Genomic DNA, 27,327 nt, shown 5'->3' on the forward strand with positions numbered 1-27,327 from the left:
TGCGCTGTCGTGTTTTAAATTACCACCTTTAGATTCCCAGCAGCCTCAGCTGCACTTTGTTGTTGAGAAAATGGATGAGATGTGTCATACCTGAGTGAAATCTGTGTTTCCATGCCGTAAGTGTGTCTTTCAGTTTTGGTTTTAGGTCACGATAAAGGTATAAAAATGTCGTGCTGACTATCTAACACTGATAATTTCACTTCCTGTATCTGGACTCCTCCGTCCGTCTTACACTTCATTTCTTACATTTTGGGGAGACGTCTTAGAGGAAATGAAAGTTTAGTCATCGCTTTGGGCTTCGACATCGAGCCAACTGTTGGAAAAGACACTTCACTTAAAGGAAGACAGGCCAGCAGCCATGAAAACAGGGAGGAGACAGTTAGCTGCCGTTAGCTTAGCCGCGGTCAGACCAGGCCAATATGACTGAGTCTGTTAAAGTGGAAAAGAATCCAGACACTTTTTATAATCAGCCCATAAATGTGACGGTCCTGTGGGGGGTGGAGGAGGCTAAATTTGGAGCTAAAAGGGCCCAACAGTGTCGATCCTCTTACAAACCCAGCAACTTTGAAATGCTGCTTCTGCACATGGTCAGGGCTGATAGCAGCTAATTTGTGACGCAGTCTTTGTCGATGAAGCGTCTGTGTCGCTGCCAACAGAGACATTTGTCTCCGTCCTCCCGGGGAGGCAGGAAAAGGAGCTGCAGCTCTATTTCCTGCCGAGCACTGACCTCCTTTTTTGATGCAAATGTTTTGTGTAAACTGTGGTTTCGTTCCCAGTCTGGTCTGAATACCGAGAGGATTCATGAAGCAGGACTTTTTTTCACATGAACGCCCGTGTGTGTGTGTGTGTGTGTCTGTGTCCGTGTCCGTCCATCAGTCCTCTCTGCAGACGTCCACATGCTTCCATGAACACAACTCTGATGAGTGCTGACCTCACATGGCTGCACCAACACAATTTAGACATTAAGCATTACAAAGGCGCAAAACAGCATTGTCAGAAAGTCACAGGGTGGTGACCTTTGACCTCCTGTTGCTGAATGCCGTTTCTGTGGATTTGACCTGAGGTCAGGTGTCAAACAGCTTTATTTTTTTTTTACTTTATTTTTTGATCTTTTAGCTTCGTTTTATCGGCGAAGAAGCTTTTTGATGTATTTATATCTGTGAGACATCCATGTTTATTAATTTGGCTACACAAATATCAGCTTCTGCACCGCTGCATGTCCCCGTACTCTCTTTAAACGACCTGTTTGAACGCTTCTTTTCAGATTAGCATTTTTCTGAACGTATTAGGTGCCAATAAATTAGTTTTTAGTTCCTGCTGGACCAGCTTACATGTAGGAACATGGAAGGAGACGAGTGTGTGAGCAGCAGGTGAGAAAGTCTTTTTAACTTCAGAATTATTTACAATGAGCAGCAGATAGCTGCTGTTGTAGACCTGATAATGACGGTTCAGATTCCCATTGAATCTGAAGGAGCAGCTGTGTTTGATCAGATTGTTTTCACAGAGACTGAGGAGTCAAAGATGGGTGAAGGTGTCTGTATACTTTCAGCCTGTTGGTGCTGCTGGTTCTTCTGGATGCTCCTCAGTGTCCAGCCTTCTGCTGCCACCTGCTGGAGGAACAAATCTGAATTCTTTATCACAGCACCAACCACTGAAATTACAAATGGCTACTTCTCCCAATTAAGTTCAAGTGAAAAAAAGAAAACTATATATATATATATATATATATATATACATATATATATATATATGTGTGTGTGTGTGTCTGTAAACAACCAGCGATAAAAACAAACAGAACCATCAACTATTATTAAAAAATAAGAAGAAAAAGGAAAAATACAGTGAAGACATTTGTGTGTGTTCACACACTGCTCTTTGGGAAACATTGTGTTGTTTTTGGAGCGTTGGCCTCAGGTATACTCAGAGTTTCTGCTGCCATCTGTGACGCTGTGACCTCAGTTTGGTGGGCTTTTTTTCAGAAGGTTGGCTCAGCTGCAGCATTCTGGAGTAATTAATGTGATCTTTTACCCTGCAGGGCCTTTATTTAGCCACGAGGAGGCAGCAAACACAAAATTAACAAACAGCGTTATCAACTTTGAGTTGATGTAGAAAATTAAGTGGACTTTCTTAAATTGACACAGAAACTTTTGTTTAACTCGTCAGCTGATTTTTAAGGTGATAAATTAGAACCAGGAGATGTCGAGGGGTCATCTGGACGGTTTGTGTGTCTGAGTGTGTTGTCGACCACCAGAGTGATGAACCAACAACAGCCTCAGTGCCAGAATATTGAATCATCACAAAAACAGAAGACTCGATCATGCACTGCTTCTTTTCCTCCGTCCATCTGGGCCTGCTGATCCATGTGGAGGTATTTCACAGGAACCTTCAGCGTCTGAACAATAAAATACACAACTCCTCACTCAGGGAAACGCTCCAGAATCTCCTGGTCCCAGTCGGAGGACACTTGAGGCCCCTTGGACTAAAAACTAAAATCCATCTTTTGTTTATGTTCAATATCTAAATTCAGACAAATTCAATGGATTGTTTTAAAGCTGCAGTAAAAGTGTTGGAAATGAAACACGTCAACACAACAGTGACGTCGCACATACCAAATTCAGCCCGGTCCATACTAAGGCCACATGCTTGTCTCCGTCTGGCCCAGTACGGGTCCAGTTCCACCAATTCAGATACGAGATGCTGCTTCCACATCTGGACCAGTTCTGCTGCACAGAGAAACCCGCTCGGACAGAATATTCAGGATCTGAAGATGTCTCAGAACAAACCTCTGAGCTCTGAGTCTGTCTCCAGTCTTCTATTGGAAATCCTTTTTTTCTGAGCCCCCCCCCTCCATGCAGACATGAGGTCAGTACTCATTATTTTAATGCTCTTTCATCAGAGACGTGGAAACGGTGATGAATCTCTTATTAAAATACAGTTGTAATTTTCAGTGTGTCACCATTACTGCGTCTGAGACAGACTTTCCATGTGTGGGTTCGAAGGGGAGGGGCACTTTGGGAACTAAGACGGTCCAGATCATTTCCTCCCAGATCTGGAACCAATTCAGAATAATTTTACCCAGCATTCATTAGTATTTATGTATGTGCTAACCTGTTTCTGGGAAAAAGGTGGTATCGTGTTCCAAACTGACGGATGTGGCTGCTTGTTTTCCTTCAGATATAAATAAAATCAAACCAACTGAGAGATGAATTGACAGAAAATTTGGAAGAATAGAATTCCACCAATGTAATAATTAATAAATCACTTCATTTTGAGCAGACTCAGGAATGATCAAACATGATTTCGTTCTTCCACCACATCAGCCTCGTAATGTCACTGAAGTCCTCGTGGAAGATTTGGATTTGGAAGATTTGGAGCTTTGCTGCAATAGAAACTTGTTAAACTTTTCTGATTTATGATGTAAAATACATGTTCACGCTCTTTTATCTCCAGTGTGAACTCCTGTGAGGAACATCTGGACCGCCAGATGTTGGAGGTTTGGGAGGAAACTGGAAAATAAAAACAAAGCAAAAAACTGGGCTGAGTTGAGGGAGTCCAAATAATTCACATTATATATTTATGTATATATTATATATATTTAAAGGATCCTTTAATTAACAGGGTTGTATTTTTCTTTTGTGCATGTTTGTGTATTGTGTTGCCAATCATAATGTTGCCAGCTGCTGATTTTTAACTGAGAAAGAATGGCTCAGATTCAGATTCTCATCAAATGCTGCCTGCAGGAGGTAAACCTCAGGGCACACTGTGAGGAAATTCACCTTATCTGTTTCCAAACTTCTGGAAGAGCACAACTGGGGAAAACATCTGGAAACAAGCATTCTGTGGTCTGACCTGTTGAGCAACTAAACTTTACACACCACACTTGGAGAGCTGAACTGAGCTTTCCCCCCCCGATGACAACACAAAATCAACACAAGAAGTGACTCTGCTTTACTGTCAGACCCACACCGACCTGAGAGCCCGCCCACCTCTTTGGGTGTGACTCCGTGTGCTCTGATTGGTCGGTTGTGGAGGTGAGGGAGGAGCCTGATGATCTCCTGAGGGTGATAGGCGTGCACGTAGCAGGTAGCCGTAAAAGAAACACAGTCAGTGTGGCCCAGATGGCGTGGGCTGGAGGTGGAGCCCGAACCGGAGCAAAAAGAAGAAGTGCAGGTACGGAGCTTGTATCCGTCACACGTCTTCTTCTGTAGTGCTGCAGTCTAATAACCAACACAGCGCAAAGCCAGCTGTCATAACTGGGTTGAAGTCTATGGGAAAATGTCCCTCCTCCTCCCTGATGAGTTTGACATGATGTTCATTTTTTAAAAGATGCAGAACAATAATGTCATAAGTATATTTGGATAATGAATAATTTCACATTCATTTGATACTTTGAGACCATTTTGTCTTGAATGAATCGGTTCTGTTTGGAATCAACAGAAAATAATGTGATTGTCACAGTTTCTTCCAAGCGGCCCCCAGCAGAAGTTAATGAACAGGCTGGACTTGCTCAGTAAACCTCCCGCCTCTCCTGGGAGCCGAGGGTTGGGTATATAAAGCAGAGGGCCGGAGGACAGAGCAGCTGGAAACATCTGGACACGGCGGCTGCAGGATGCACGTCTTCGCTCTGCTCTGGACGCTCGGCTTCCTGCTGAAGGAGGCTCAGACCTGGAGCTACAAAAACGGAATATTTCACAACTCCATCTGGCTGGGTAAATACCTGCTGCCTCCTCTGTGCTGTCAGTCACTCCAGTCTGAGATGAAACTGAAGGAGTCATTTACATGTTTTTATTCCTAGCTGCTTCTTTTTTTTTTTTTTTACTCTCTGAACCTCACAATCTAAATGATCGGATCAGAATTATCTAGCTTCTGAGCAGCTTCTCCTTCCTGTGACAACTTTGTGCGTTCACACAGGAGGCTCATTGTGAGGGAACACGGAGGATTAATGGGTAACATGCAGCTCTTCCTGCTGCCAAGCAGCACGTTTATGATCTGGCTCGGCTTTATACACGGAGGAATGACTTCATCTTCTCAGCTTCTCAAAATGCAAACAAAGTGCATTTGTAGTAAAACAAAACTGAACTCACACTCTGTATTTATGAGGTGAGACTGAGCGGCTGCTGTGTTTCACACTAATGACTTCACTTTACTGCCTCACACACATTTTATTATTCATGCAGCTTTTGTCCATTCTGTCATATTTCACACACTTCTGGATTCTGAAGTGTTATCAAAGTCCTACAGAGGTCTGAAGCCTCAGGGTGCGTAACATCAAACTAAAAAGCAGATATCACAGCGATAAAGGCTCGAACAGCTGACTGAGCTGATTCTTTAAACCAAAACACGTCACATCAAAACTGCAAACCCTCGAAGCTGATTCCTCTGCGCTCTCCGGTCGGCTCTGCAGTCGGCTCTGCAGTCATGCGTGCTTAAAGCCAAAACAGGATCAGCAGAGGCCGGGGAGCGAGTGACCATGTAGTTGGTGAGCTTCCAACATGAGTCTGCACCTTCGCTGATTCATGTTCGGCTCCATTGAACTGTCGCTCTCTCTCTCTCTGGCTGAAAACACCCCCCCCCCATGAGAGTTTGAGTGTTTGGACCTCATAAAAGCCAAACCACATCTTTTAAGCTCTCACCAGGTAGCTCAGATACAAGTCAATGTGGTTGCTGCACAACTTTTCATCACAGACGCTCAGTCAGATTGGCTCCTTCTTTTTTGTTCCAGCTTCTCTGATTCTTTTACTTTTCTCGCTCTCTCTCTGTGACAGAACAGGCAGCTGGAGTTTACCACCGGGAGTCGCGCAAAGGGAGATACCAGCTGACGTTTAAGGAGGCCAAGGCTGTGTGCAAGTACGAGGGAGGGAATCTGGCCACTTACGAGCAGCTGGAGGCCGCTCGGCAAATAGGTCTGCAGACACAAGCGCAACACAACGACCAGAGGAAGTGTAGACACGATCCATGAACACAATCCTGACCCCCAATCAGTTCACATTAGAGGTCATTTGAAGTGTAGGTCGACCTTCAGCTCTGACTGGCTCCAGCCTCCACTGCAGCCTTATAAGGATTAGCTGTGTGGCTGATGGACGGACGGACCGAGGCTTCTCTGTGAAGGAACAGTAGCGCCACTGGAATGCTTTTAACGTGAAGGAAAAGAGCTTCACATACATTCACAGGTTAAAGGTCACACCTCCTTTGATGCCGAATCTGAACCGCCCCCCTGAGTATTGTAAAAAAACAATCTGTTAACACCGTCTGGGCTGAGTGAGCTCAGGCTGGATCCTTTTTTATCTGGCTGAGGTCTGCTCATTGTAACTGTGGAGCGTAAAGTGTGAAGTAACACAATCTCACTGAACGGCCTCCAGGAAGCTTCCTCCAGAAGGTTCTGCGGTCAGCTGGCTTCAGTCACTTAGATGTTCCCTTCACAGAGTCCAGGCACCTGCTGACAGGTAACCCTGTCCGTGCAGGTCCTGGATCCAGCCATCGTGTTCATGGAGGTTTTAGTATTCCCGCTTTGCCCCAGCCCCCTCCTCCATTGAAGAACAGATGTTCTTCTTCTCTCGCTCAGGTTTCCACGTGTGTGCAGCCGGATGGTTCGACAAAGGTCGTGTTGGCTACCCCATCGTCAAGGCCGGCTCCAACTGCGGCTTTGGCCGGGTGGGAATCATCGACTACGGATACAGGCTGAACAAAAGTGAGCGGTGGGACGTCTACTGCTACAACCCCAACTGTGAGTTCACCTTTTACACACCTGAGTGGCTTTAATACGTTTACTGAAGCGTGTGTGTCTCAGTCTCAGGTTTCAAGTGTTCAACACAAAACGATGGTCCAATTTAGAGGAAGATAAATCAGTCGCAGACCATCTTGGCAGATTTGTGTCATTTGGCCCAAAGACAAGAGTAAACTTTTAGACTAAATGGAGGACTCAGTCAACACCCATCTTCACTTAACTTTTGCATTTAAAATCATCTGTAAACAGTGAATATTCAGAGTTAGCTGAAACTGTCTCTGACGGAGGGAAAGGAGCATCTAGCAGCTAAAGAGATGAGTTTCCCTCAGAAACTGATCCGTTATCGCTTTATTTCTTAGCAGCCATCCATGTAAGAGAGGCAGAAGTTCAGACAAAAACATCCATAAAGATCTTTTATTTGAAAGCTTTTCACATATAAAGCACGTTTTAATAAAAGTTTAGAGTTTGTGGAGCTGATATTTTCATTACATTGCCGAGGAGGCGTAGGCCGGTCGTAAGAGTGACGGATGAGTCTGTGGTTGCGGTGCCGGACTCATTGGTCCCAGTCGGGGAGGGGGGACCCGGGGCCCCCCAGGTTAAGTATTCATCGGGTGAGGCTCCACAGACTCATCGGGGGGTTTGTCATCACTGCTGCAGGACAGATGATATAGAACCAAACCCGGACTGGGTGCGGCCGCATCAGAGCAGGACTGTGTGTGTTTTTGTGTTTTGGTCTCAACTCGAAGCCACAATCTCAGTCCCACCCTGTGAGTTATCACCTTCAGACCCAGAATAAACCAGCAGGAAGTGCAGACTGTCTGGATAAGACGTCGGTGGATTAGCTCACTGATAACTGTGGCACAGTCTGTGGTTAAAAAACCACCACGCTCCGGTGAGTCAGGACGGCAGATCCTGTTGAGGTTTCACTTCACTGATGAAAATCCAACTCTGAATTCTGGGAATGTTCTGAATCCTCTCTGGTTTTAACTCAACATGAAGAAAAGTTAATTGTCCATCAGAGAGTGATGGAAGTTTCTCGTCTATGGTTCCCAAATGCAGAGTTAGATGACTTCACAGCTTCAGCCTGTCTTTGTGGTCTCTTTTTCATAAGTTTTACTCTCTTTGCTTTTTGGTTTCTGTCTCTTTGTAGTCATTTAGAGTCTCTTTTTAACCAACCCTGTCTTTATACCTCAGTCTAAATTATGTCCCATCGTTGCTGTCAGTTTGTCTCTTTGTTGTAATTATTTGTTGCTTCGCGGTCATCTCACATCTTTCTGTCTTTGGATCCCGTCGCTGTCTTGTATCTCTTCTTCCTTTGTGCCTTTTAATGGAGCTCTTTTTCCTTCAAACAACAAACACCGGGCTGCTTCGTGCAGAGACTCTGAGTAATGAGGCTCTTGAAAAGCCGCTCAGAGCTCCAGTATGTTCACCAGAACTGTCCTCCGTCCTGCTGAGGACGTCGTGGACAGGGACGTTTGGAGATAAAACTGATGGAAGCTGTGAGAGCAAACAAAATAAAAGATAGGCTAAATAATAATAATAAAAAATCTGACAGGAGTTGTGAAGATCTGGTTTGATGAATTTAATACTGAATACTTTAAACCTGAAAGGTGACCAGCAGGATTTTTGAAACAGTGACATCTGGTGTACAAACTCTCAGACTTCTTTAAGATATACGCTCATGAAATCAGAAATGAATGATTAATCGAAAGAAGTAGCAGGAAACCAGACATAATAAAGCAAAACGTGACTGTTATTATTTCTTTAATGCAGTAATAGTCATAATTTTGGGTGTTGCTCAAGCTAAAGAGGAAGGCCCCACATTTGAATCCTAAAAATCTTCAGGTGGGGGCCTGTGTCTTTTATGTTGACTAGAAATAGATGTAGCAGCCTTCATTTTGTATTTTTTGATCCTGCGTCAGCCCCCCCCCGTAAAGTGACCTCCTTTGTTTTACAGCTAAGGAGTGTGGGGGGGTGCTGACGGATCAGCAGAAGATCATTCAGTCTCCTGGTTTCCCTGAGGAGTACCAGGACGAGCAGATCTGCTACTGGCACATCCGGGTCCGCCTGGGCCAGAAGATCCGGCTCCGCTTCCTGGAGTTTGACGTGGAGGACGACATGGCGTGCATTGCAGATTACCTGGAGGTTTACGACAGCTACGACGACATCTCAGGCTTCGCTGGGAGGTGAAGACAGCTGACTGTCACTTTTAGGTTTCATGTCAGCTGATGGGTTTTTAAGTTTAAAGGGAATTTGCAAACTCTTCCTTTGCAGGTTCTGTGGAGATTATTTACCTGATGACATCATCAGTACAGGTGAGACGTTGATTTAATACTGAATATCACATTTGCACTGATGGATGTGACAATTTCTCTCTTTTTTTGTTTGTTTGCAGGAAACGTGATGACGCTGAAGTTCCTCTCTGATGCTTCAGTCACAGCGGGAGGCTTCCAGTTAGAATACATGACCTTTAATGCATCTCTGTTCCCAAACAATCAGAACAACTCGTTCCACTGACGAACAGTTCAGTTCACCGACGTAGTGCTCATGCTGTATTTATAATGTAGCTGGTTATCTCACTGGCTGTAAAAAATGAGTGTTTGTAGCTCATGAAAGGAATCATTATGTCTAATAAACAGGGGCATTAAATCAAGTTGCAGTTTCATGTATTGTTTTATTGTCTTTTCAGTTCAACACTGTTGATTCTGTTTTTAGTGACTAGACTATCTAAGTGAAAAGCACTAAAAGTAATTTATCAAAAAACTATTTGTTTACTGGTCCTATTAGTCCCTGTGATTCACTCAGTTTGGTGACAGGTCGACATGTTCTGGTCTGTCTAGGTCCAAAACTGTAATTCAAGGTTATAGTTTCAAGCTTTTCTGAATTAATTTCTGACTCCATCAACGAGCCGCTGCTTATTTTTTCTAACAAAACATATTGTTGCCGGATTATCATCAAGAACAGATAAACTGCAGATCCAGCTGCAAACAAGACAAATTACAACAGGATGAGACAAATAAAAATACCAAGACATCAATCAGTAAAAGAAACAAATTAAACATGAAAAGTGACTCTTGGTCTTAATATAAGCCATGAAATTCACATTTAAGCACAAAAATAACCAAAGAAAAAAAAAAGATGTTTTAAAAAATCTCTATAATTAGTGATAAAAAAAAACCTAAATTAACCTGCAGATATCGATTAAATATAAATTTTAATATAAATATAAATAAAGATTAAATATCTTTCATTAACTGGGTCGAAGGGTAAATAAATAAAAATCATAGTGCTGGTAATTTTTAAATAAATACAGTTAATACGTAAGATTTCAACGTGTTTTAAATGTTTTTAACAACTTTTACACAAACAGGAAGTTATTTTAAATTAGCTCAAGCCACCTCGTCTCGCCCTTATAAGGTGGGAAATGGGCGGGGCCTCGGGTGACGTAGTTGGGGTCAAAGGTAATTTCGTACGTCGGCGTGGTGGTTTGGCGCCAGGCGGATTTCGCGGGGCAGCAGCAGCTGGAGGGGAAGAAGAAGAAGAAGAAGACGGACATATTCAATTAGTTCAACAAATTCTACAGGAACCGGCGCACCGGACCGGACCGGACCGGACACACCGGGACGTTGGAGCAGGTGAAGCCGACGGCCGGCGCTTGTCTCCGGCTTGGATGCCGAGTCCCGTCAGCCTGTCGGAGCTTCCTTATCGGACTCGATCGCTGCTGCGCGGAGCCCGAAGTGTAAATATCTGCACAAGGTTTGTGTGTTTAGTTCTTCAGTGTGAGTCCGTCAGCGGCCCTGCAATGTGTGTGTCTGTTTTTGCTGTTGTTGTTTGTGTTCGTGCTTCAAACTTTGCCTGCTAGCTGCTAACCAGCAGGAGCTTGTGCAGCTAGCAGCAGCAGCAGCTCCTCATGGGTCTGATCCGGTTCTGGTCCGGTTCTGATCCGGTTCCTCGGAGCCCTCCAAGATCCCGGTCTCTGAGGGAGCTGGTCCTCCGCAGGGTCACCGTGATGGCTCAGACCTGGTTTTGGTCCTCGGAGCTGGAGCTGGATCTGGTCTGGTGGCCTCTGATAGCATTCAGCACACTCATTTCTCTGCTCCACACTGACGGCTGAATTATAATGATAATAATGATCTTTATTGTCTGCAAATGTGGAAATTCACCTTCAGCTTCTCGTCTAATCTATCAGAATAAACACAACAATAAATGACAAACGTGGAAAATAATATTTCCAGTTTTATTGCAGGTTTTCTGTTGGTCTGTTTGAAGGCAGTTTTTTATAAATTCATCCAACGCAATGTGAATAGTTTGTTCTTTCTAATGACTTTTTTTATTGACAGTCTAATAGAAACTAAACACAAAACCAAACTATAACTCTTTTCTTGTTGCTTCCTGTGTCTGCAGCTCTGGATTCATTGGCGTGTGAACACAGCCTTGTCTAAATATCACAGAGGTACGAGCTTCTTCTTCTGCTGCTGCTTATTTCACGTCAACTGTGCCGAAAGATTAACGTAATTTTCACACATGCACATTCAAATTTACCTTCACAGGTTGAAGGACTCGACCAGTCAAAAGCTTTTTAAAGAGCGATACAATAAAATTATTTTCTGGGCTTTATAAAGCCAGATAAAGAAGATACAAATAAGCTGCCATGTAATTTGGCAGATTTTTTTTTTTTTTTTTTAAATATATATATATTTTTTTATTAATGTATTGACACGTGTGTCTGTGTTGTGTGTGTGGTTTTTTTTTTTTTTTTTTAAAGGCCTTGAGCAGTAATAATGATGGCGACGGCGGGGCCTCCGGGCAGCTCCAGCATCCTCCCTCTGCTGGCATCTCTGGAGGACGCCACCGCTGGACAGTCGGAGCAGACAGACGCCTACCTCACCATTGCAAAGTAAGTCGCCTGTTTTCAGATCTTCCTCTGTTAAAGCTGGAACACGAGGGAAGGAAAATAATATTTTCTTTCCCCCCCTTTGCAGTCGGCTCAGCAGTGAGGAAAGCCAGCACTTTCTCCCTGTGGTTGAAAAGCACTTTTGTCGTTTGGGTAACGCCATCTTGGTGAGTCGCGGGGACAACCTCCAAATCTAAACCTCCCGTGTTGGTAGCGAAGCTGTTTATCTCTGATGCCTTACAACAATATATCTCGCTCTTCCAGGCTCACATCACCAGCCCGAATTCAGAGCTGAGCCAGGCTGCCCTGCAGGCCTTGGGGTTCTGTGTGTACCACTCCCGTGTGGCCTCAGCACTCCCCGGTACATTCACTTACCTGTTCCATCCATCCTCATTATTACTGGATCAAAGTCTAAACACATGAAATGGGCCCTGACTGTGATGCTGTTGTCTTGTTTCCTCCAGAAACATTCACAGCAGATACACTATCAGCACTTTGCTCCCTGGTGCAGAAGTCCACAGACAAGAACACATGCACCAGGGCATTATGGGTCATCTCCAAGCAGAGCTTTCCTTCAGACGTAGTCGCCAAAAAAGTAAGCATCGTCCTGTGATCTGGAGAGCAGTTCCACAAACATGTCCTGTAATCAGCCAAGGCGGCACATCGTGACCAAAATAATGCTCCATTTTTCACCGACTGTAGATAACGTCAAACAAACATTCCTCCTAGTCTTACTGCTATAAGTGTACATCTCGGCCTTGGCACTTCTTTATCTAGAACTAGATTTGGCCTTCCAGTTTAAATGGAATGTCAACATTCGCACAGCACAAGGCCTTTGTGACCTGCTCTAAAAAGAATCCTCCAGCTTTTATATTTGTTTTCATGGGTCTGGGTTGTTGATTCTCCGCTCAGGTGCCGTCCATACTGGGAGCTGTAGAGAGCGTGTGGAGCAGAGAGGACATTCAGTCTGTTGTCATGGAGCACGAAGCCTTAAATGTTGTCATCAGGTAAAAAATGATCAGTGTTACGGACTGTTACTGTCAGACAAGGTGGGAATCAGATGTTGGTTTTTTTTTTGTTTTTTTTTTTACATTTATTTTCTAAAAATGACTATTTTGATTTCATGACTCTTGGACGTGCGCAGAATGTGATGCTCAGACATGTAATTGTACCCTGTTGGCTGTGAAGGCTTCTGGACCAGGCGCCAGTCCAGATGGGTGACGGAGCGGTCCGCTGGGCGAAGCTGGTCATTCCTCTGGTGGTCCACTCCGCCTCCAAGGTGCGTCTGCGGGCGGCGGCGGCCATGGAGATGGGCTTACCTCTGCTGCTGGAAAGACAAATGGAGGTGGCTGCCATCATGGAGCCAATGATGTCTTCTGTGAGTGTCGGGAATCGGAATACTCGACAGTCCTAGATGGACCTGTTCGGGAGAGAAAGAAATGAGAGACCCTACTAACTTACTTTTGTCTATCTTCACCAGAAACTGATCCCAGAGCTGCAGAAACTCTTCATGTCGAAGAACGAAACCAACGTCCTCAAACTCTGGCCTTTATTTGTGAAACTACTTGGGAAGGTAAAGTGTGTTTTCACTGCGTCTGCTCTGACACATCAGTGTGAACGTGGAAGAATGGAGCTCTGAAAGTGGTTTTCCCTCCCAGCTGCTGCACAGAGGAGGGCCCTTCATCAACTCACTGCTGCATCTGGAGGAGCTGGGTTTCCGCAGCTCCTCCCCCACTGTCAAAAAGATCGCCTTCATCGCCTGGAAGAGCCTCATCGATAACTTCTCCCTCAATCCAGGTGAGCAGCTGGACCCGACTTGGTTCCCTGTCCAGTTTTTTTTTTTTTTTTTTTCATGCCTTCCTCAGGATTTAATTTGAATGCCTCTGCTGCTCCTCTGAAGAAATCCTGTGCAGCGCCAAACGCATGAAGCTCCTGATGCAGCCGCTCACGTCCATCAACATCAGGACAGAAGCTCTGCTGCTCACCAAAGTGGAGGTGTGGTGGTACCTGGTGGTCCAGCTGGGACCAAACCTGTCGTCTAACTTTGATCAGGTTAGTCGGTCCGCGCCTCAAAAGGGAATAGCTCCATTGAGATCAGAGCTGGAGCTATTGATTGAGTTTTGTAGTTTAGTATTCTAGTGAGCATTTCACAGGCTAATCAAGTCATCAAATAAGTAGTTGTTTAGGGAAAATGATAACAATGAAGATAAGTTTAAATTACATCAGCTTTTGTGCTTTTTCGTTTAAGTGACAGATCATTGAAGATGTGCTGCCGCAAACAAACTTCACTGTGCTCTCTGTTTTTCTTGGCCTTGGCCTTTTTTTTTTTTTTTTTTTTTTTTTTTTCCATCCTTTGTATCGCACCACAAAATCTGTAAACGTGTGTCAGTAATAACTGAACATGTCGTCTAATGCGAGTGACATTCATTTAAGAAGTTTCGATTCAAGAATTTGAATCGAATTAGTTGAATAATCATTTGAGTCCCACCTGAGATTCTCCTTAATGGCACCGTGCTGAGTGAACAGTGTTTGTCTCGATCCAGGTGTCTGTGCCTCTGCTTCAGTGCACCATCGGCTCTGACTTCTTGGTCCCAGGTACGTCGTCCAGAGCTGTCGCCCAAAATGGATCTGCTACACCCAGTACACCCAAAACTGGTAGGTCAGCACATCCGCCCCTCCTCCCAGACCTGCTGCTCCTCGACACGATACTCTACACTGAGCCTTTGTCTTCCTGCAGGCGGCTCCAGCTTCAACAGCTCGGCCAACGTGTCCCGGATGAGCCTGAACAGCAGCATCCAGGTCCAACCCACCTTCCCCTCCATCCAGCTGCTGGGCCTGGAGATGCTGCTTCACTACTTCCTGGGTCCAGAGGCGGTTGCCATGGCAGCAAAGAGGAAACTTGTCCTGAGTCTTGGTGAGAGTTGGATTTGTTGCTTGGTTATAAATGGGTCCAGTTTCCTTTGTGTTGTGGAAGAGCACGTTGGTGGAGCAAGTCGACACGCAACTGAACAATAATACACCAACAAAGCACAAAATTAGAGCCAGTAATGAATTATTTTTGCTTTAGAGGTGCAGCTGCTGGCATTTTTTTAAAATAAATATGCTACTCTCTGAAATTTTCCATTAATTGTTTTTAAGCCTTAAAAAAACTTCAACATCATGTCAGCAAATTTTTTTTTTTTTAAATCTAAACCTCCCGTGTTTATGAAACACTGAAAATGCTGAAAATGCTTTTTCAGCGTTTCATAAAGGAGGAAACTATCCTTCTTTCGGCCGTATGGATACTTGAGCTGCTCAGCTTGTATGTTGTGTGTTTGTTGTGTAGATTAATAACCACCGCAGTTTAATCATCAGGTGTTGTCTCGTCTCCTCAGAGCCCTTGACTCACTCGTTGCTCTCTGGCACTTCTTTCACCAAACATGCCGCCGTGCTCATCTCCAACATCAGAGATGGATTTATCTGCATCGGCAAAGATGCTCCAGGTAAACCTTCCCGCTTAAATTCAGCGCTGACTCTACGTCGCTCTTTAACGGAGTAACAGTAAGACCTCCTCAGGTTTCCTGAATAAACCAGTTGATCATCCTTTTCCCTCCCGCAGATTCCCTGTTGGACGTCATATGGACGAGTCTTGTGCGCTTTGTCAACTTAACCATAGAGTCAGGTAAGTCCTTCACCAAAGACATCAAGTCAGCAAAGATGGCAGATGAGAGTAGACGGAACACTGAATGCTATGAAAAGACTTGACATGACTTTTGGACGGGTTTGAATTTCTGTGGGTTTGATGGCGGTTAGCAGAAATCCTTTTTTACAATTTTTTTTTTTTTTGTTTTTGTTTTTTTTGGGGGGGGGGGAGGTCAGAAAATGCAGCTTATTTGCTGTGAAGATAAAAGAAAGCCTGTGAATGTGATCAGATACTAAAGACATTTGCAGGATATTTATTTCGTAGTTCATCTTACATTCGGATTAAAAAATGTTTAGGTACAGCTCTGTATGTGTTGTGGCTGCTGCTCAGCTGGGTGAACTCCTAAAGTCGTGGGTTTCTCCTCGCGGCGCCACATACAGCACTCTGATTGGGTCTGGGCTCAGCTGTTTGGGGGCGGGGCCACTGAGAGTCCGTCCCCACCTCCCCGCCTGACTCACTCTCACTGTCATCAGTTTAAGTCAGAGCGTTTGGGCCCTCGAGGTCCGGACAGCTGTGAAGAGACAGAATCACTGAGGGGTCCGTCCCCGATGATGACATCGCGTCTCTTAAATCACAATCAGGCGTTCGAGGTTGAACTTGTCTTTTCTGTGAGTTTTCAGTAAACTTTATTTGCTCCTCATCTGATAGTTGGCAGCAAGAAGGAGCGTCAGGGCTGTGAAGTGCTCACACTGATGCTGCAGGCTCTGCAGAGCGTCGTCACCTCAGAAGCTCTGCCTGCAGACCAAGTCCTGGTAAGACTGGTTGAATGTGTCGCATGGAGCTTGAGGTTCATCTGATATATTCATTCCTCGCAACTCATTGATGTTACAACTGAAGTAACTATTGATGACAAAAACAAAAGTTTTATATTTTTTTAAGTATTATAAAACTGTAGATTCTGTGTTTTGAGCCTTTAACCAACAGGGACTATTTATAATTGGTTATTTTTAAGCATCATTGTAAGTCACATCTCTACCAGAGAGAGCCAATAACACTTCATTGCTTTAAAAATGACAAAATAAAGATTAAAACTGTTGTTATTGGCTTTTTTTTTTTTTTTTTTTATTGTTTTGAGTTGGATCTGAGGTTTTCAAGCCTTGGGCCGGTTGGTTTAGTTGATAAAACTCGGATTCTGGGATCGTTTCTTCAGGTTCTGCTCGAGGCCACGTTGACCGGCGTCCCCCAGAGAGTTCTTGGCTCCACCTCCTACCAAGTTGGCAAGATGGACGTGCTGAACGTGAGTGTTCCCGCTGCCTTTATGTCCAGCGGCCATGAAAAGGTCACTGACGGTTCGGTAAACCTGTGTTTTCCTCTCATCAGGGAACACCAGCTCTGTTTCTCGTCCTCCTCCTCTACAACAGCAGCATGATTGCAGCCTTCGTCCAGGACGAGAGGTGAGTCCTCGCTCGTGTGTGATTGTTTCATGGTGTTTGTGTGATGTCATGAATCTGGAACTCGCCTTGATCTGTTTATACTTGACGTATCCGTCTCCAGGTTTTTTCAGTGCCTTCAGATGCTGGTGGGCTGCGGCCTGTCGGGCCCCACGTCCCCTCTGGCGTTCGGGGAGGCTGTGCTGGGCGCCATCAGAGGCAGCGGCTGTTCTGTGCAGAACAAAGAGCAGCTGCTGAGGATGTGGAGCGTGATGGTCGGCCCGCTGACGGAAACCATCACACAGGTAAAGGAGCGCTAATTACTCAGAGGAACCTGACACACCTGAGTCCAGATTTCACTCAACAGATGTGTAGACTGATCTGCACTTTTGGGGACAGGAAGGGCTTTTTTAGAATGAAAGAAATATGACTGCTATTTTGGAGAAATGTTAAAAACACTATATCAGCATATTAAAAAATCATCTGTATAAAAATCCCTGGCATGGATTGCAAAAGCTGATAGTTCACATCAGGCTAAAATACAGATGAAGAGTTTTTACTTTTAACAAATAATAAAAAGCCCTGTCATGATGGTAAAGTGAGTTAAGTATAGAAAAAACTAAATGTTAGGCTGTTTTCTATTCATTCTCTCTGTTTTGTCAGCGGGCTGATCGATTCCATCTGTTACAGTTGGACTTTTTCTGATTTCAGTCTAATGAAGTGAACCAAGGCGATGCTCTGGAGCACAACTTCAGCGCCGTGCACTCTGCTCTGCTCTTCCCCATCACACACCTTCTGCCCGGTGCGCCGCTGCAGCAGGTCTGTCAACGTTAACGCTTTCATTTTCTCCCCATGATTATCTTTGGCCACCTGCTGGCACTTTAGCCTGGTCTAACCTGGTCCTGGTCCCCGTGTTTCCTCAGACCGCCCAGAAGTCCATGCTGTCTACGTGGGCGAAGCTGTACAAGGTGTTCGCCTGCTGCTCGGCGCTGGTGGTCACCGCTGAGGAGAACATCTGCTGTGAGGAGCTCTGCGCCAAGATTGCTGCTTCGGTAGACAAAGACGCCCTCAAGGTGAGGACAAATAATGAGCCTGTAAAGTGATGCACAAAATTTGGAGTCCCAGTTAATTCCCAAATGAACAAAATAACTTAAGTTTTTAACATGTCTGTGCCATTTTGACAAATCATGAACATGTCACATTCAAATAGAGCTATTTATATTGTTTAATTTAGATGTAAAACTCTGTAGTTACACTTATCCAGGCACGGCTATTTGAGCACTCCTCAGTTCGGTGATTGCACGAACTATTCAGATTAAACCACCTGAAGAATTCAACAGCTTGTGCAGGAAAGGCAGAAACGAGCAGATTAAATTCAAGTCTCTGTCGCGTCCTTTATTTATTATGGCACTATCCTCCCACAAAATAAACCCAAAATCCTAGAACTGTTCAAGTTTATTAAAACATCTTGACTAGACTGAAAAGAACCGTGTTTCTGTCTGATCCTGCAGGTTCCTGCTACATTAAGCTGTGTTTCCAGCTTCCTCCAGGTCATGGTGGAGTGTGTGGACTTCTCGCCGTACACTCCTCAGTTCCAGCAGAAGCTGAAGTGTAATAAGTTGATCTGATCTTGGTTTAGTTTTCGGTAAAGGTCCTGAGTTAAAGTGAGGATTAACCCCCCCCCTCCTCTTCTTGCAGCTCCTTTTACGCCTGTGAACTGGAGAAAGAAGAACAAGGTCCTGGGGAACCTGTCCACGTTCCAGTCCCTGCTGGTGCAGTGTCTGGAGGTTTACCTGGAGGATCCCGAGGCCTGCTCCGAGGCCACCGGGCTCGCTCTGGTCTCCGTGTTGGTGGCCCTTTTCACCAACCTCGTCCTTGCCAACGCCATCCAGGAGGTGCTGACGTCTCTGATTCAGCCGCTCAGGCTCTTCTACCAGCAGGCCGGCAGCGAACAGACGGCGTTCAGCGCTCAGCTGCTGTCGAAGGTGCAGCCTTAATCCGACAGAGCCGAGCAGCACCAATCCGAATAGATCAGTGATTGACGGGAAACTCTGAAAATGTTTTTAATTGCAGCTGGAGAAGCTTCTCACCGACGTCCTCGGCTGCCTGCAGAGCCGCTCCACTTTGGCCTACGACGACGAGCTGCTGTCTCTGCTCTCTCCTCTGCTGTGCGTCCTGTTTCCGCACAAGAACAAGCACATCCGGACTTCGGTCACTCAGTTCTGGAACACAACCTTCGCCAACGCGGTTTGTCTCACATACCCCGAAAACATCAGGTGAAAATCTTTGGGTTTATTTAACTCTGAGGCAAAGATGAAGTCTGAATGGTTGTTCTGATTGTCTCCATCTGAAACATCTGAGGGCTGAATTCACTTACTGAATAAAAAAAAAAATCTGGATTGTGTAGAAAGTTCTGTATAAAATTTATTTATTGTTTGGCGCTGAATAAAATTCATTTATAGAGCAATTTTCATGGAAGAAGTGTATCCAAAAAAGGGTAGTACAGTAAAATAAGAGGGACAAAGAAGTTACACAGGACAGAAGATAAAGGTAAAATATGGAAATGAAGTAAATTCAAATAGAAGACTGCAATATTTGTTTAGGTCACCTTCAGCAGCAGGTCCTATTAAAACAAGCTGAAGAAATCTTTGATGGGTTCTGAATTTGCATTTAAATTAAAGATGAATGTGTTTTGCTATTAACTGTTATATTTTTTTTTATATAGAATAACAAAACCAACGTGTTATTGTTGACAGATAGCTGGATCGTTACACCCTGACCTGACATCTAACCTATGATTTAACCTTCAGCAGCCAGAAGGCCAGGTTTACAGCAGAGGACATTTGTTATCTTTGGGCCAAAAGAGACATATTTCAGTTTTGTCCTCACTTGGCATCAGTGGTCAGAAAACGAGGGCGTATTTTTACATTTTTTTATATCTGGCTCAAATACACATCTGCGTCATCAGCACAGCTGGAAACTTATCTTCCCCAATGTCACATAAAGGACCTAAAGGGTTTTGGATCTAAATGGAGGACTTTGTCAATGTTTTCTCCTTCACAGACCGATACTGAGCCAAGTGAAACAGAAGATCCCCATCATCCTTCCTGGGTTTGAGGTCGTCCCTGTTTCTGATGAGCTCAGCGGACAATATTCAGTGAGTGGACACAAATGGCTGGATGAAAGATGGCCGCTGTGTGTGTGTGCGTGCTCTGTTCTCACCGTCGGCCGGTTGTGTTTGTTCAGAGTGAGAGTTCCCAGCTGGAGACCAAGCTCAGCGGGATGCCTGTGTCCTCCGTGGGGAAAAGGGACTCGCTGCTGGCAAAAGCCTCTGAGACGAAAGACCGGAGCTCTGCTAAGACGTCCAAACCGGTTTCTGTGAGTCCAGCTCCAACACAGGGCCCTTCACTAAGCCCTTCACAGTCAAAGTAAAACATTCAAATGCAAAAAAAACAAGATACAAATGGAGACAATGTCAGATAAAATGAAATCCCAGAAGTTAAAAAAGCAAAATATGATTTTATTTTTTTTTTAACCTTTTGATTGACTGCACAATCTTCATTTTAAAAAGTTGCATCGATGTTGGTGGAAACTGCTCCTCAGCTTCCTGTTAAGATAGAGACACGTGACTTTGCACATTTGTTTTATGAATGGCACCAGTGATTGATTGAATGAAGGGCAGTGTGTAATTTACAGTTCATATTGATGAACAAATCCGGACCTTCTCTACATTAGCATGATAACAGTGTTTCCCTTCACAGACAAAGCTGGACTTCTCCTCCCCCAAACCCCCCCGCAGAGAAGTCCTGGAGGAAGAGGCCTCCATCGACTTTGTCTTCATTCCCCCTGAAACGAAGGAGAGAGTTTTGACGGAGCACCAGAAGGAAGTGAAAAGGACTAAAAGGTCAGATCTGTCCACCAACATAAAACATATTTGAAGCTCTCGTGTCGTCAGTTGCGTGAAGACGATGTTTCCCGTCACAGGGTCGACATCCCAGCCATGTACAACAACCTCGACTCTTCTCTGGACACGACGGCTTTCACTCAGTACACCCAGAGCCAGGAGGACTCTCAGTAAGTCCTGACCCAGAATCAGGACAAATCTCTGCTCTCTTATTAAAAACAGAATCCATCTAACGCATTATTCTTCCCTTCAGGGACAAACTGCCCAAAGACCAAGCTGAGAAAATCTCAGGAGACTCTCCTGGCGAGGTAATGAAACGCACTCCCTAATCACGGGCCAAAGAAAGGAGGGAAGACTCCACTGGGGGGGTTGTTTTCACCCTCCTTCTCGTTCTGAGTACGAGTAAAACAAAGTCTCTTTGTATTTTATTGCTTTGAGCTTTAAGTAGCCTCGGCTGTCCCATCTGACTTTACTGTAAACTAAAAGTGTTTGACGTAGCTGTTGGTTAAAATCTTGGAGCTTTAACTGATGCAGTGGCAGGTTTTGGCTGTCCGAGCTTTTTTCCCAGAACCAGAGCCAAAAAATGACGTGTGAAAACAGTAAGAGCTGAAATCATATCCTACATCTGTCAGTCCTTGTTGTGTTGGGATGACAGAAGAAGATTGGTAGCTCTGATGTGTCTTCCTGGTGGGGGTCCTGATCTTCTCTGGATCCAGATGTTCTGGATCTGCTCTCTGCCTTTAACCACAATGCCTCCCCACGAGGGGCCCGAGAGGCTTTCTGGGCAGATGGGGCCAATTATCTGTTTATGCAAGTTTGCAGGCAGTTGCAGTGGCTCCTTTTGGGGGGAAAAATTAAAATAAATAAGTCGACAACAGTCAGATACTTTTAATGGAGTTTATCCAAAAAATAAATAATGTGCTCTCTCCCACAGATGTAAAATCGGCTTATGTTCTTTAACATGGTTAACATGGCTCCTTTCTTTTAATCGTGTGTTTAATCCCAATTTTACAGTCAGGACAGAAATGTTTTTAAAATTTGTGGTTCAGAAACAAAAACAAATAAAAGTAATGTAGGTGAAAGTTTGTTAATGTGTGAGCGGTGCAGAGATGTGAACTGATGAAGAGCTTCAGCTCACAGATACTTTTGATTTTGATGCACAGTTGAGGCCGATCTTACACAGCGAGACACAGATGATCACTGTTCTCCAGACGATGGCCGGTCTGGACTTACATGGAAACAAGAATTCCATTACAACACAAATGTGGATTTAATTGCATTTGGCTCTTAATCCATTCTCACTTATAAAGCGGTGACACTAATTTAGTTTGATTTGGTTTCTTCCAGCTTCCTCAGGATGGAGTGGGAAATACGAGACAGACTGAAATCCTAACAAAAGAGACTCAAGACTATGCCACAACAGAAGAAGTGGATAAAAAAACAGAAAAGAACCTGATTGACGAGATGAACTCGGAGTCGGCCGATGTTTCTATGGAGGATGAAAACAAGACTGTAGATGGAGCTAAAGATGCGATCCCAGAGTTAGCCGATGTTTCAATGGACGATGATGCCAAGAAAGAACCAAGAGCAGAAGCTGAGGACATGGAGTCTAAAGACGGTTCCAGTCCTAACATCTCTGGCTCTTCAGATTTGGTCTCAGGAACTCCACAGAAGCCCAACAGTCGCAGGCAGTCCTTTATCACTCTGGAGAAGTATGCTGAGGGAAAGTCTGCAAGTCCCAGCAGCACTTCCAAGTTCACAGGCCCACTCATGAAACTCTCCAACACGAAAAAGACTTCGCAGACAACCGCTGGCCCGAACCCTGAGGAATCCCAGTCCTCGATGACGGGAAAGATTAACTCGCAGCATACCGTGAGCAATGACGCAGAATCCCCTCGAAGGCCGAAGGACTCTGGGGTGAAAACTGAGCCTGTAAGGTTGACTGAAAGACTTCCCAGTGACATAACAGAGGATGAAGATGTTATCCCGGACACCCAGACTGATGTGGAGGAGAGTAGAGAAAAGACTTCCCCCTCAGAGGAATTGAGTCCGTCCAGTCAGGAAGAGGATTTGGATGATTCTCAATCCTCTTTGACCCAGACTTCTCCGACCGAACCCCGGAGGTCCGGACGCTGCAGGATCCGACCTCTGCTGCCTGGAGAGGGTACAGAGGAACGGGAAGAGAAAAGCGTCCCGCAGAAAAGGAAACGCTCTGGGGAGGAGCTTAAAAACAATTCTCAGAAGTTCAGTCCAAATCAAAGCAGACCAAACACAAGAAGCAAGCAGGCCTCTGAGGAAGACGGCGGCAGGTTGCAAAGAGGAACTCAGAAGGACAAGAGCGAGACAAGCCTAACCAACTCTCAGGGGAGAGCGAAGAAGAGAACCAAACTGTTCAGAAGTGCAGAGGACTTCCTTGATAAACCTGAACCCAGAAGGAGAAGCACCAGAGAGCAGGACTGCAGCCAAACTGACCTACAGTCAGACACACAGTCAGATCATGACAGCCAGTCACAGGGCAGGCGTGGTCGGCGGAGCAAAGCATCATTGGAGAGTGGCGAGGACAAGGGTCAGAAAAAAGAGATTTTATCGCCGAGAAAACAGTCAAGCCAAACCACCACAGATGAGATTGTAGAACAGACCGAAAAGGACCCTCAGACAATCGCTCCTTCCTCTCCAAATGACGGCAGATCACAAGAGTCTGAGCTTGTTGAAAAAAATGGTCAATTTGATGATGAACCAAAGAAAGATTCTCAAATGGTCCTTTCTCAAACTGACAGTCCATCCCAAGAGTCCGAGCTTGAGCAGGAAAATGAAAATGAAAAGGGAGGTTCAACTAACAAGTCCAAAGATGGAACAAACAAGCTGACAGAATCGGAGGTCAAAGACAAACGCAGATCAAGAAAGGGTGCTAATCAAAACCTGAGTCAGGAGGACTCTCAAGTGATCACACCTTCATCTTCTGATAGCCAGTCGAGGCGGAGATCTGGAAGAAACAAAGCTTCATCTGAGGCAGCAGAGTCTGACAGTAAGGACTCCTCACGGCGGCAGAGCCGGTCCAACTCTCAGACAGTTACATTGCCCGAAAATCAGGCAGAAGCCAAAATTGGAGGAAGGACCAGGAGGAGCAAAGCTCAGGAAGAGCTATCAAAATCAAGTCCGGAGAGCTCTCAGTCGTTAGATGGCGATGGATTGAAGAAGTCGCAAGGCCGGGGCAGATACGTGAGACGGCGGTCGTCTCAGGCGTTCGGAGAGAACTCCGAGTCTGAATCCCAGGAGGCCATAGAAAATCCTCCGATGCCCAAAAAGAGAGGAAGGAAACCTCGAGCTTCGCTGCAGAGCCCTCTCACCGTTGAATCAAAAACAGACGGGACAAATAACAAAGCAGCAAATGATGCTGTTAGTAATTCTCAAGAAGAGGATTCGCAAAGTACCGACGCAAAGATAGATGCAGAGGAGTCACAGGGAAGCAAAGACCAAGAATCCCTTCAGGTCCCCGCTGACATCGAGCAGAAAGAGTCTCCAATGGATGTGGAGGATGGTGCTGTAGAAGGTCCGGAGCCAGCTGCTCCAGAGACTGAGCACATTCAGAGAAGGGAAGAGGAGCCTGGCGACCCTGAAACCAACGTCGACAGCATATCTCAAAAAGCGTGTGATGTCGGGGACTCCGAGCCGCTCCAATCAGCTGGAAGGACTCGTGTAGAGGTTGAGGAAGAAGCTGCCGTGGACACCGTGGTGCCCCCTGACGAGACAGCAGAGAAGCCTCAGACCTCTGAGACTTTAGAGGACAAAGACGAGGACGTTCCCATTGAAGAAAACCAAAAGGATTTCTCAGAACCAGAACAAGAAGAACTTCCAGTCGTTCCAGTGGAAGAAGATGCAGCCCAGGTTGGTGAAAGTGTCGCCAATGACTCAGAGGGACTCTCAAAGGAGGATGAGGAGCCCGTTTCAGACTTCCATACTGAGGACGGGATCGCACCTCTGCAGGAGAACGACAAAGACGACAAAATCCAGACTGCGGAGGGTCAGGATGAAGACGAGACTCAGATGGACGACGCTGGGAACGACGTCGTCGTAAATCTGGATGCTGCCCTGACCGATCTGTGCGACGCTCCGGTGGCTGTAGACTCGACTCACAAAGATGTTTTCCAGGACTCTCCGGTGAAGCAGAAGGACCTGGAGTCCGTCATGGCGTCGGAGGTTGGTCAAAGCCCCAGCAGTGGCAGAACCAGAGGAACCTGGTCTCCTTCGGCTTCCCCCTCCACCAGTATTCTGAAGAAGGGTCAGAAGAGACCACTCGAGGAGGAGACTCCCTCACCGCTCGTCAAAGTAAGCAACAACCATCATGAGCTTTTATTTGTTTTATGTGGATTGGAGTAACTTTATTTTCTCTCCTGCAGTCCAGACGTGTGTCTTTTGCCGACCCGATCCAGCAGCAGGAAACGGCAGACGACATTGATCGTCGCAGCCCAGCGATCAGGACCAGCTCCCCGAGAAGATCCAAAGTTAGCAGCATCCCACAGCCCAAGGTACCGCCGAGGACCTCACATTCACACAGACCAAAGATTTTTCTCCTGTTGTGATTCAACCTGCCCATTCTTCTGTTTGTCTAGTATGTCACTACTCCAACAAAGGGCTTGATGATCCTCAGCCCCAGAAATCTGCGAAGTCCAGGATACAAGAGCTCCAAGAAATGCCTGGTAAGACCAATCATCTAATCAAAATATCTCTGGTGTTACCATCATAACTTTGAGCTTCTACCATCGATCCAGAGAGGAGGAGCACGTTAGGAAAGATCCACAAATCCAGTTCACTGAATTAGCTCAAAATTTTCAACCTGCAACTTTGATGCAGCCAGCGTTAATTCACAATGTCTGTGGTGAGATGAGAAAATAATAAAAAAAAAAAAAAAGCTCCTCGGTGTGCAGCTTGTGGCTTCCTCTCCTCATCACAGATCTATTCCTGTTTTGTTTGTCTAGATTTCTGAAATGAGCCAAGAGCCTCGGCCCGTCCCCAGAGACTGCATCTATCCAGCCCTGGTTGGCTGTTCCACACCTGTGGAAGCTGTGCTGCCGCAGATATCCTCCAACATGTGGTGAGTAAAACAGGAAATGTTTTCTAATTGTCCTGGTTCCTGCTCCTCTAACACAACCTGAATGTCCCCTCAGGTCTCGCGGCTTTGGGCAGCTTGTTCGAGCCAGAAACATCAAAACGGTCGGCGACCTCAGCGCTCTCACTCCCACTGAAATAAAAACTCTGCCCATTCGCTCCCCGAAAGTCTCCAACGTGAAGAAGGCGCTTAAGATTTATGAACAGCAGGTACAATGACGGAGAGTCAGCTGCTGCACAACTGTCTCTAAGGAGACAAACGCAGCGTTATGTTTTGACCTTTGAACTATTATCTTCCAGCGAAAAGGCAAAGGAGGTGACGAGTTGAAGAGTTTGGATGAAATGGAGATGATGACCTCTGAGCTGGAGGAGACGAGCGTTCGTCAAAACCAGGATGAAGAGGATAAAAGCTCAGCTGAGACGTTAGGTGGGTTTTCTTCTCAGTCGAACTAAGAACAGTCTGCAGAACCCGTAAGGCTGATCCTCTAAGTACATTAACAACACAATCTATTTGCAGCTACAGAGCTGCTGGACGAGCCGCTGCCTGCAGACGTGAGGCCACAGCAGGACGGCGGCGAGAATCAGACGCCCGACGCGCCGACAGGAGGAGACCAGCAGCACCAAACTGAAGTCCTGCTGCTGTCGGACGTGGAGGCCCTGAGCAGCAGGATGACGCCTCCAGAACTCAGCCGCTGCTCTCCACAGGAGCTCCTCCAGATGCACGATCAGTTAGGAGGCTTGATGCGCCGCGTGGTGGTCGAGCTGCACACGCGGCTTCGCCACACGGACGGCAAACCCTGACCGACTAAAAAGGACGGCTCTGTGACTGAGGATGAAGTATTCTGCATCATGACGTCGCGCTCGGCGAGAAAGTTTCACTAAAGGAGAATTTTATGGTTTTAACTGGGTATTTTTTGACCTAATTTTTAGAAGAGCAGAAGAGGCTTCCCCTCTCAGAGGGAAGCACAGTCAACACTTTTTAACTGCGTGGACATTTTCTCAGATAGATGTAGTCCGACTGTTTGCTCTGACTGATTCAAAGACTACAGATGTTTTCATGTGCCTGTTTTTTAGGCTCCAGTTTGGCTCGTGTACATTTTTATAGATTGGTTTCTGATCTTTTTCTGTCTCTGTCCATTAATGTCTTGTTTCCCTTTTTAATGTAATGAAATGCAGTAGATGGTAGTTGACATGCTGCACTTAGGTCTTTATTTGTGGTTTTTAATGTTGAAATAAAAGGATAAACAGATTTTTAATTTCAATTTTATTTTTAGCTCTTAGCTAGCCTTCGGTCTCTGAAAGGTGAGAGAAAAGACGGATCAGTTTGACACTGATGGACAGGAAGGGTTGGCCTGTGGATGAAAATGTGTCCTGGACCTCGTCCCCAGCTGACGTCCCCCTGTTGGTCTGTGAGCTGCCGTTTCACCAAAGTTTAGTTTGTAATTTTGGCATCAACATCTTGGTGTTGAAGGTGGATCTGACCTGCTCTGTACTCTTTCCTGATTGGGTTTCTGCCACACAGTAGCCCCGCCCCCTACCCCCTCCCCTCCTTCCTGGTCTGTTTCCCTCTAAATGGAGCATCCTTTAAAAAAAAAACAAACAAACATCATGTTGTGTTTCAGACTGAGACCATAAACTCGTCAGGGA

The 27,327-nt window shown here is 45.5% G+C and overlaps 2 protein-coding genes across 2 annotated transcripts; both read left to right on the forward strand.

Moving 5' to 3' along the window:
* The first annotated feature begins 4,589 nt into the window (after nt 1-4,589).
* Nucleotides 4,590-9,371, forward strand: tnfaip6 (tumor necrosis factor, alpha-induced protein 6). Its single transcript, XM_029530959.1, has 6 exons — nt 4,590-4,709; nt 5,766-5,903; nt 6,563-6,724; nt 8,682-8,910; nt 8,999-9,039; nt 9,120-9,371. The coding sequence occupies exons 1-6, from the start codon at nt 4,610-4,612 to the stop codon at nt 9,239-9,241; spliced, it is 792 nt and encodes a 263-aa protein (XP_029386819.1). The 5' UTR covers nt 4,590-4,609; the 3' UTR covers nt 9,242-9,371.
* Nucleotides 9,372-10,215: 844 nt separating this feature from the next.
* rif1 (replication timing regulatory factor 1) lies at nt 10,216-26,921 on the forward strand. The gene is made up of 36 exons (XM_029492895.1): nt 10,216-10,480; nt 11,129-11,177; nt 11,490-11,621; nt 11,707-11,785; nt 11,883-11,979; nt 12,083-12,213; nt 12,531-12,625; nt 12,807-12,996; nt 13,099-13,191; nt 13,277-13,415; nt 13,519-13,670; nt 14,162-14,273; nt 14,356-14,532; nt 14,993-15,100; nt 15,217-15,279; nt 15,949-16,052; nt 16,451-16,537; nt 16,621-16,694; nt 16,795-16,975; nt 17,382-17,489; nt 17,594-17,743; nt 18,182-18,281; nt 18,369-18,655; nt 18,744-18,946; nt 19,734-19,827; nt 19,917-20,048; nt 20,432-20,574; nt 20,655-20,744; nt 20,828-20,882; nt 21,922-24,900; nt 24,972-25,100; nt 25,185-25,271; nt 25,551-25,666; nt 25,740-25,890; nt 25,981-26,107; nt 26,198-26,921. Exons 3-36 carry the CDS (start codon nt 11,506-11,508, stop codon nt 26,479-26,481), a joined length of 7,233 nt encoding a protein of 2,410 aa, XP_029348755.1. The 5' UTR covers nt 10,216-10,480; nt 11,129-11,177; nt 11,490-11,505; the 3' UTR covers nt 26,482-26,921.
* Nucleotides 26,922-27,327: the final 406 nt, after the last annotated feature.

The sequence above is a fragment of the Echeneis naucrates genome, chromosome 21 (assembly GCF_900963305.1).
Source record: "Echeneis naucrates chromosome 21, fEcheNa1.1, whole genome shotgun sequence".
Classification (NCBI taxonomy): domain Eukaryota; kingdom Metazoa; phylum Chordata; class Actinopteri; order Carangiformes; family Echeneidae; genus Echeneis; species Echeneis naucrates.

Bases quoted from the DNA above. Each gene is read 5' to 3' on its own strand.
- rif1 (XM_029492895.1), top strand. From the start codon at position 11,506: ATGATGGCGACGGCGGGGCCTCCGGGCAGCTCCAGCATCCTCCCTCTG. The intron at 11,786-11,882 runs GTGAGTCGCGGG...TCGCTCTTCCAG, and splicing joins GTTTGGGTAACGCCATCTTG to GCTCACATCACCAGCCCGAA. The intron at 13,671-14,161 runs GTTAGTCGGTCC...GTCTCGATCCAG, and splicing joins TGTCGTCTAACTTTGATCAG to GTGTCTGTGCCTCTGCTTCA.
- tnfaip6 (XM_029530959.1), top strand. From the start codon at position 4,610: ATGCACGTCTTCGCTCTGCTCTGGACGCTCGGCTTCCTGCTGAAGGAG. The intron at 5,904-6,562 runs GTCTGCAGACAC...TCTCTCGCTCAG, and splicing joins GGAGGCCGCTCGGCAAATAG to GTTTCCACGTGTGTGCAGCC. The intron at 9,040-9,119 runs GTGAGACGTTGA...GTTTGTTTGCAG, and splicing joins TGATGACATCATCAGTACAG to GAAACGTGATGACGCTGAAG.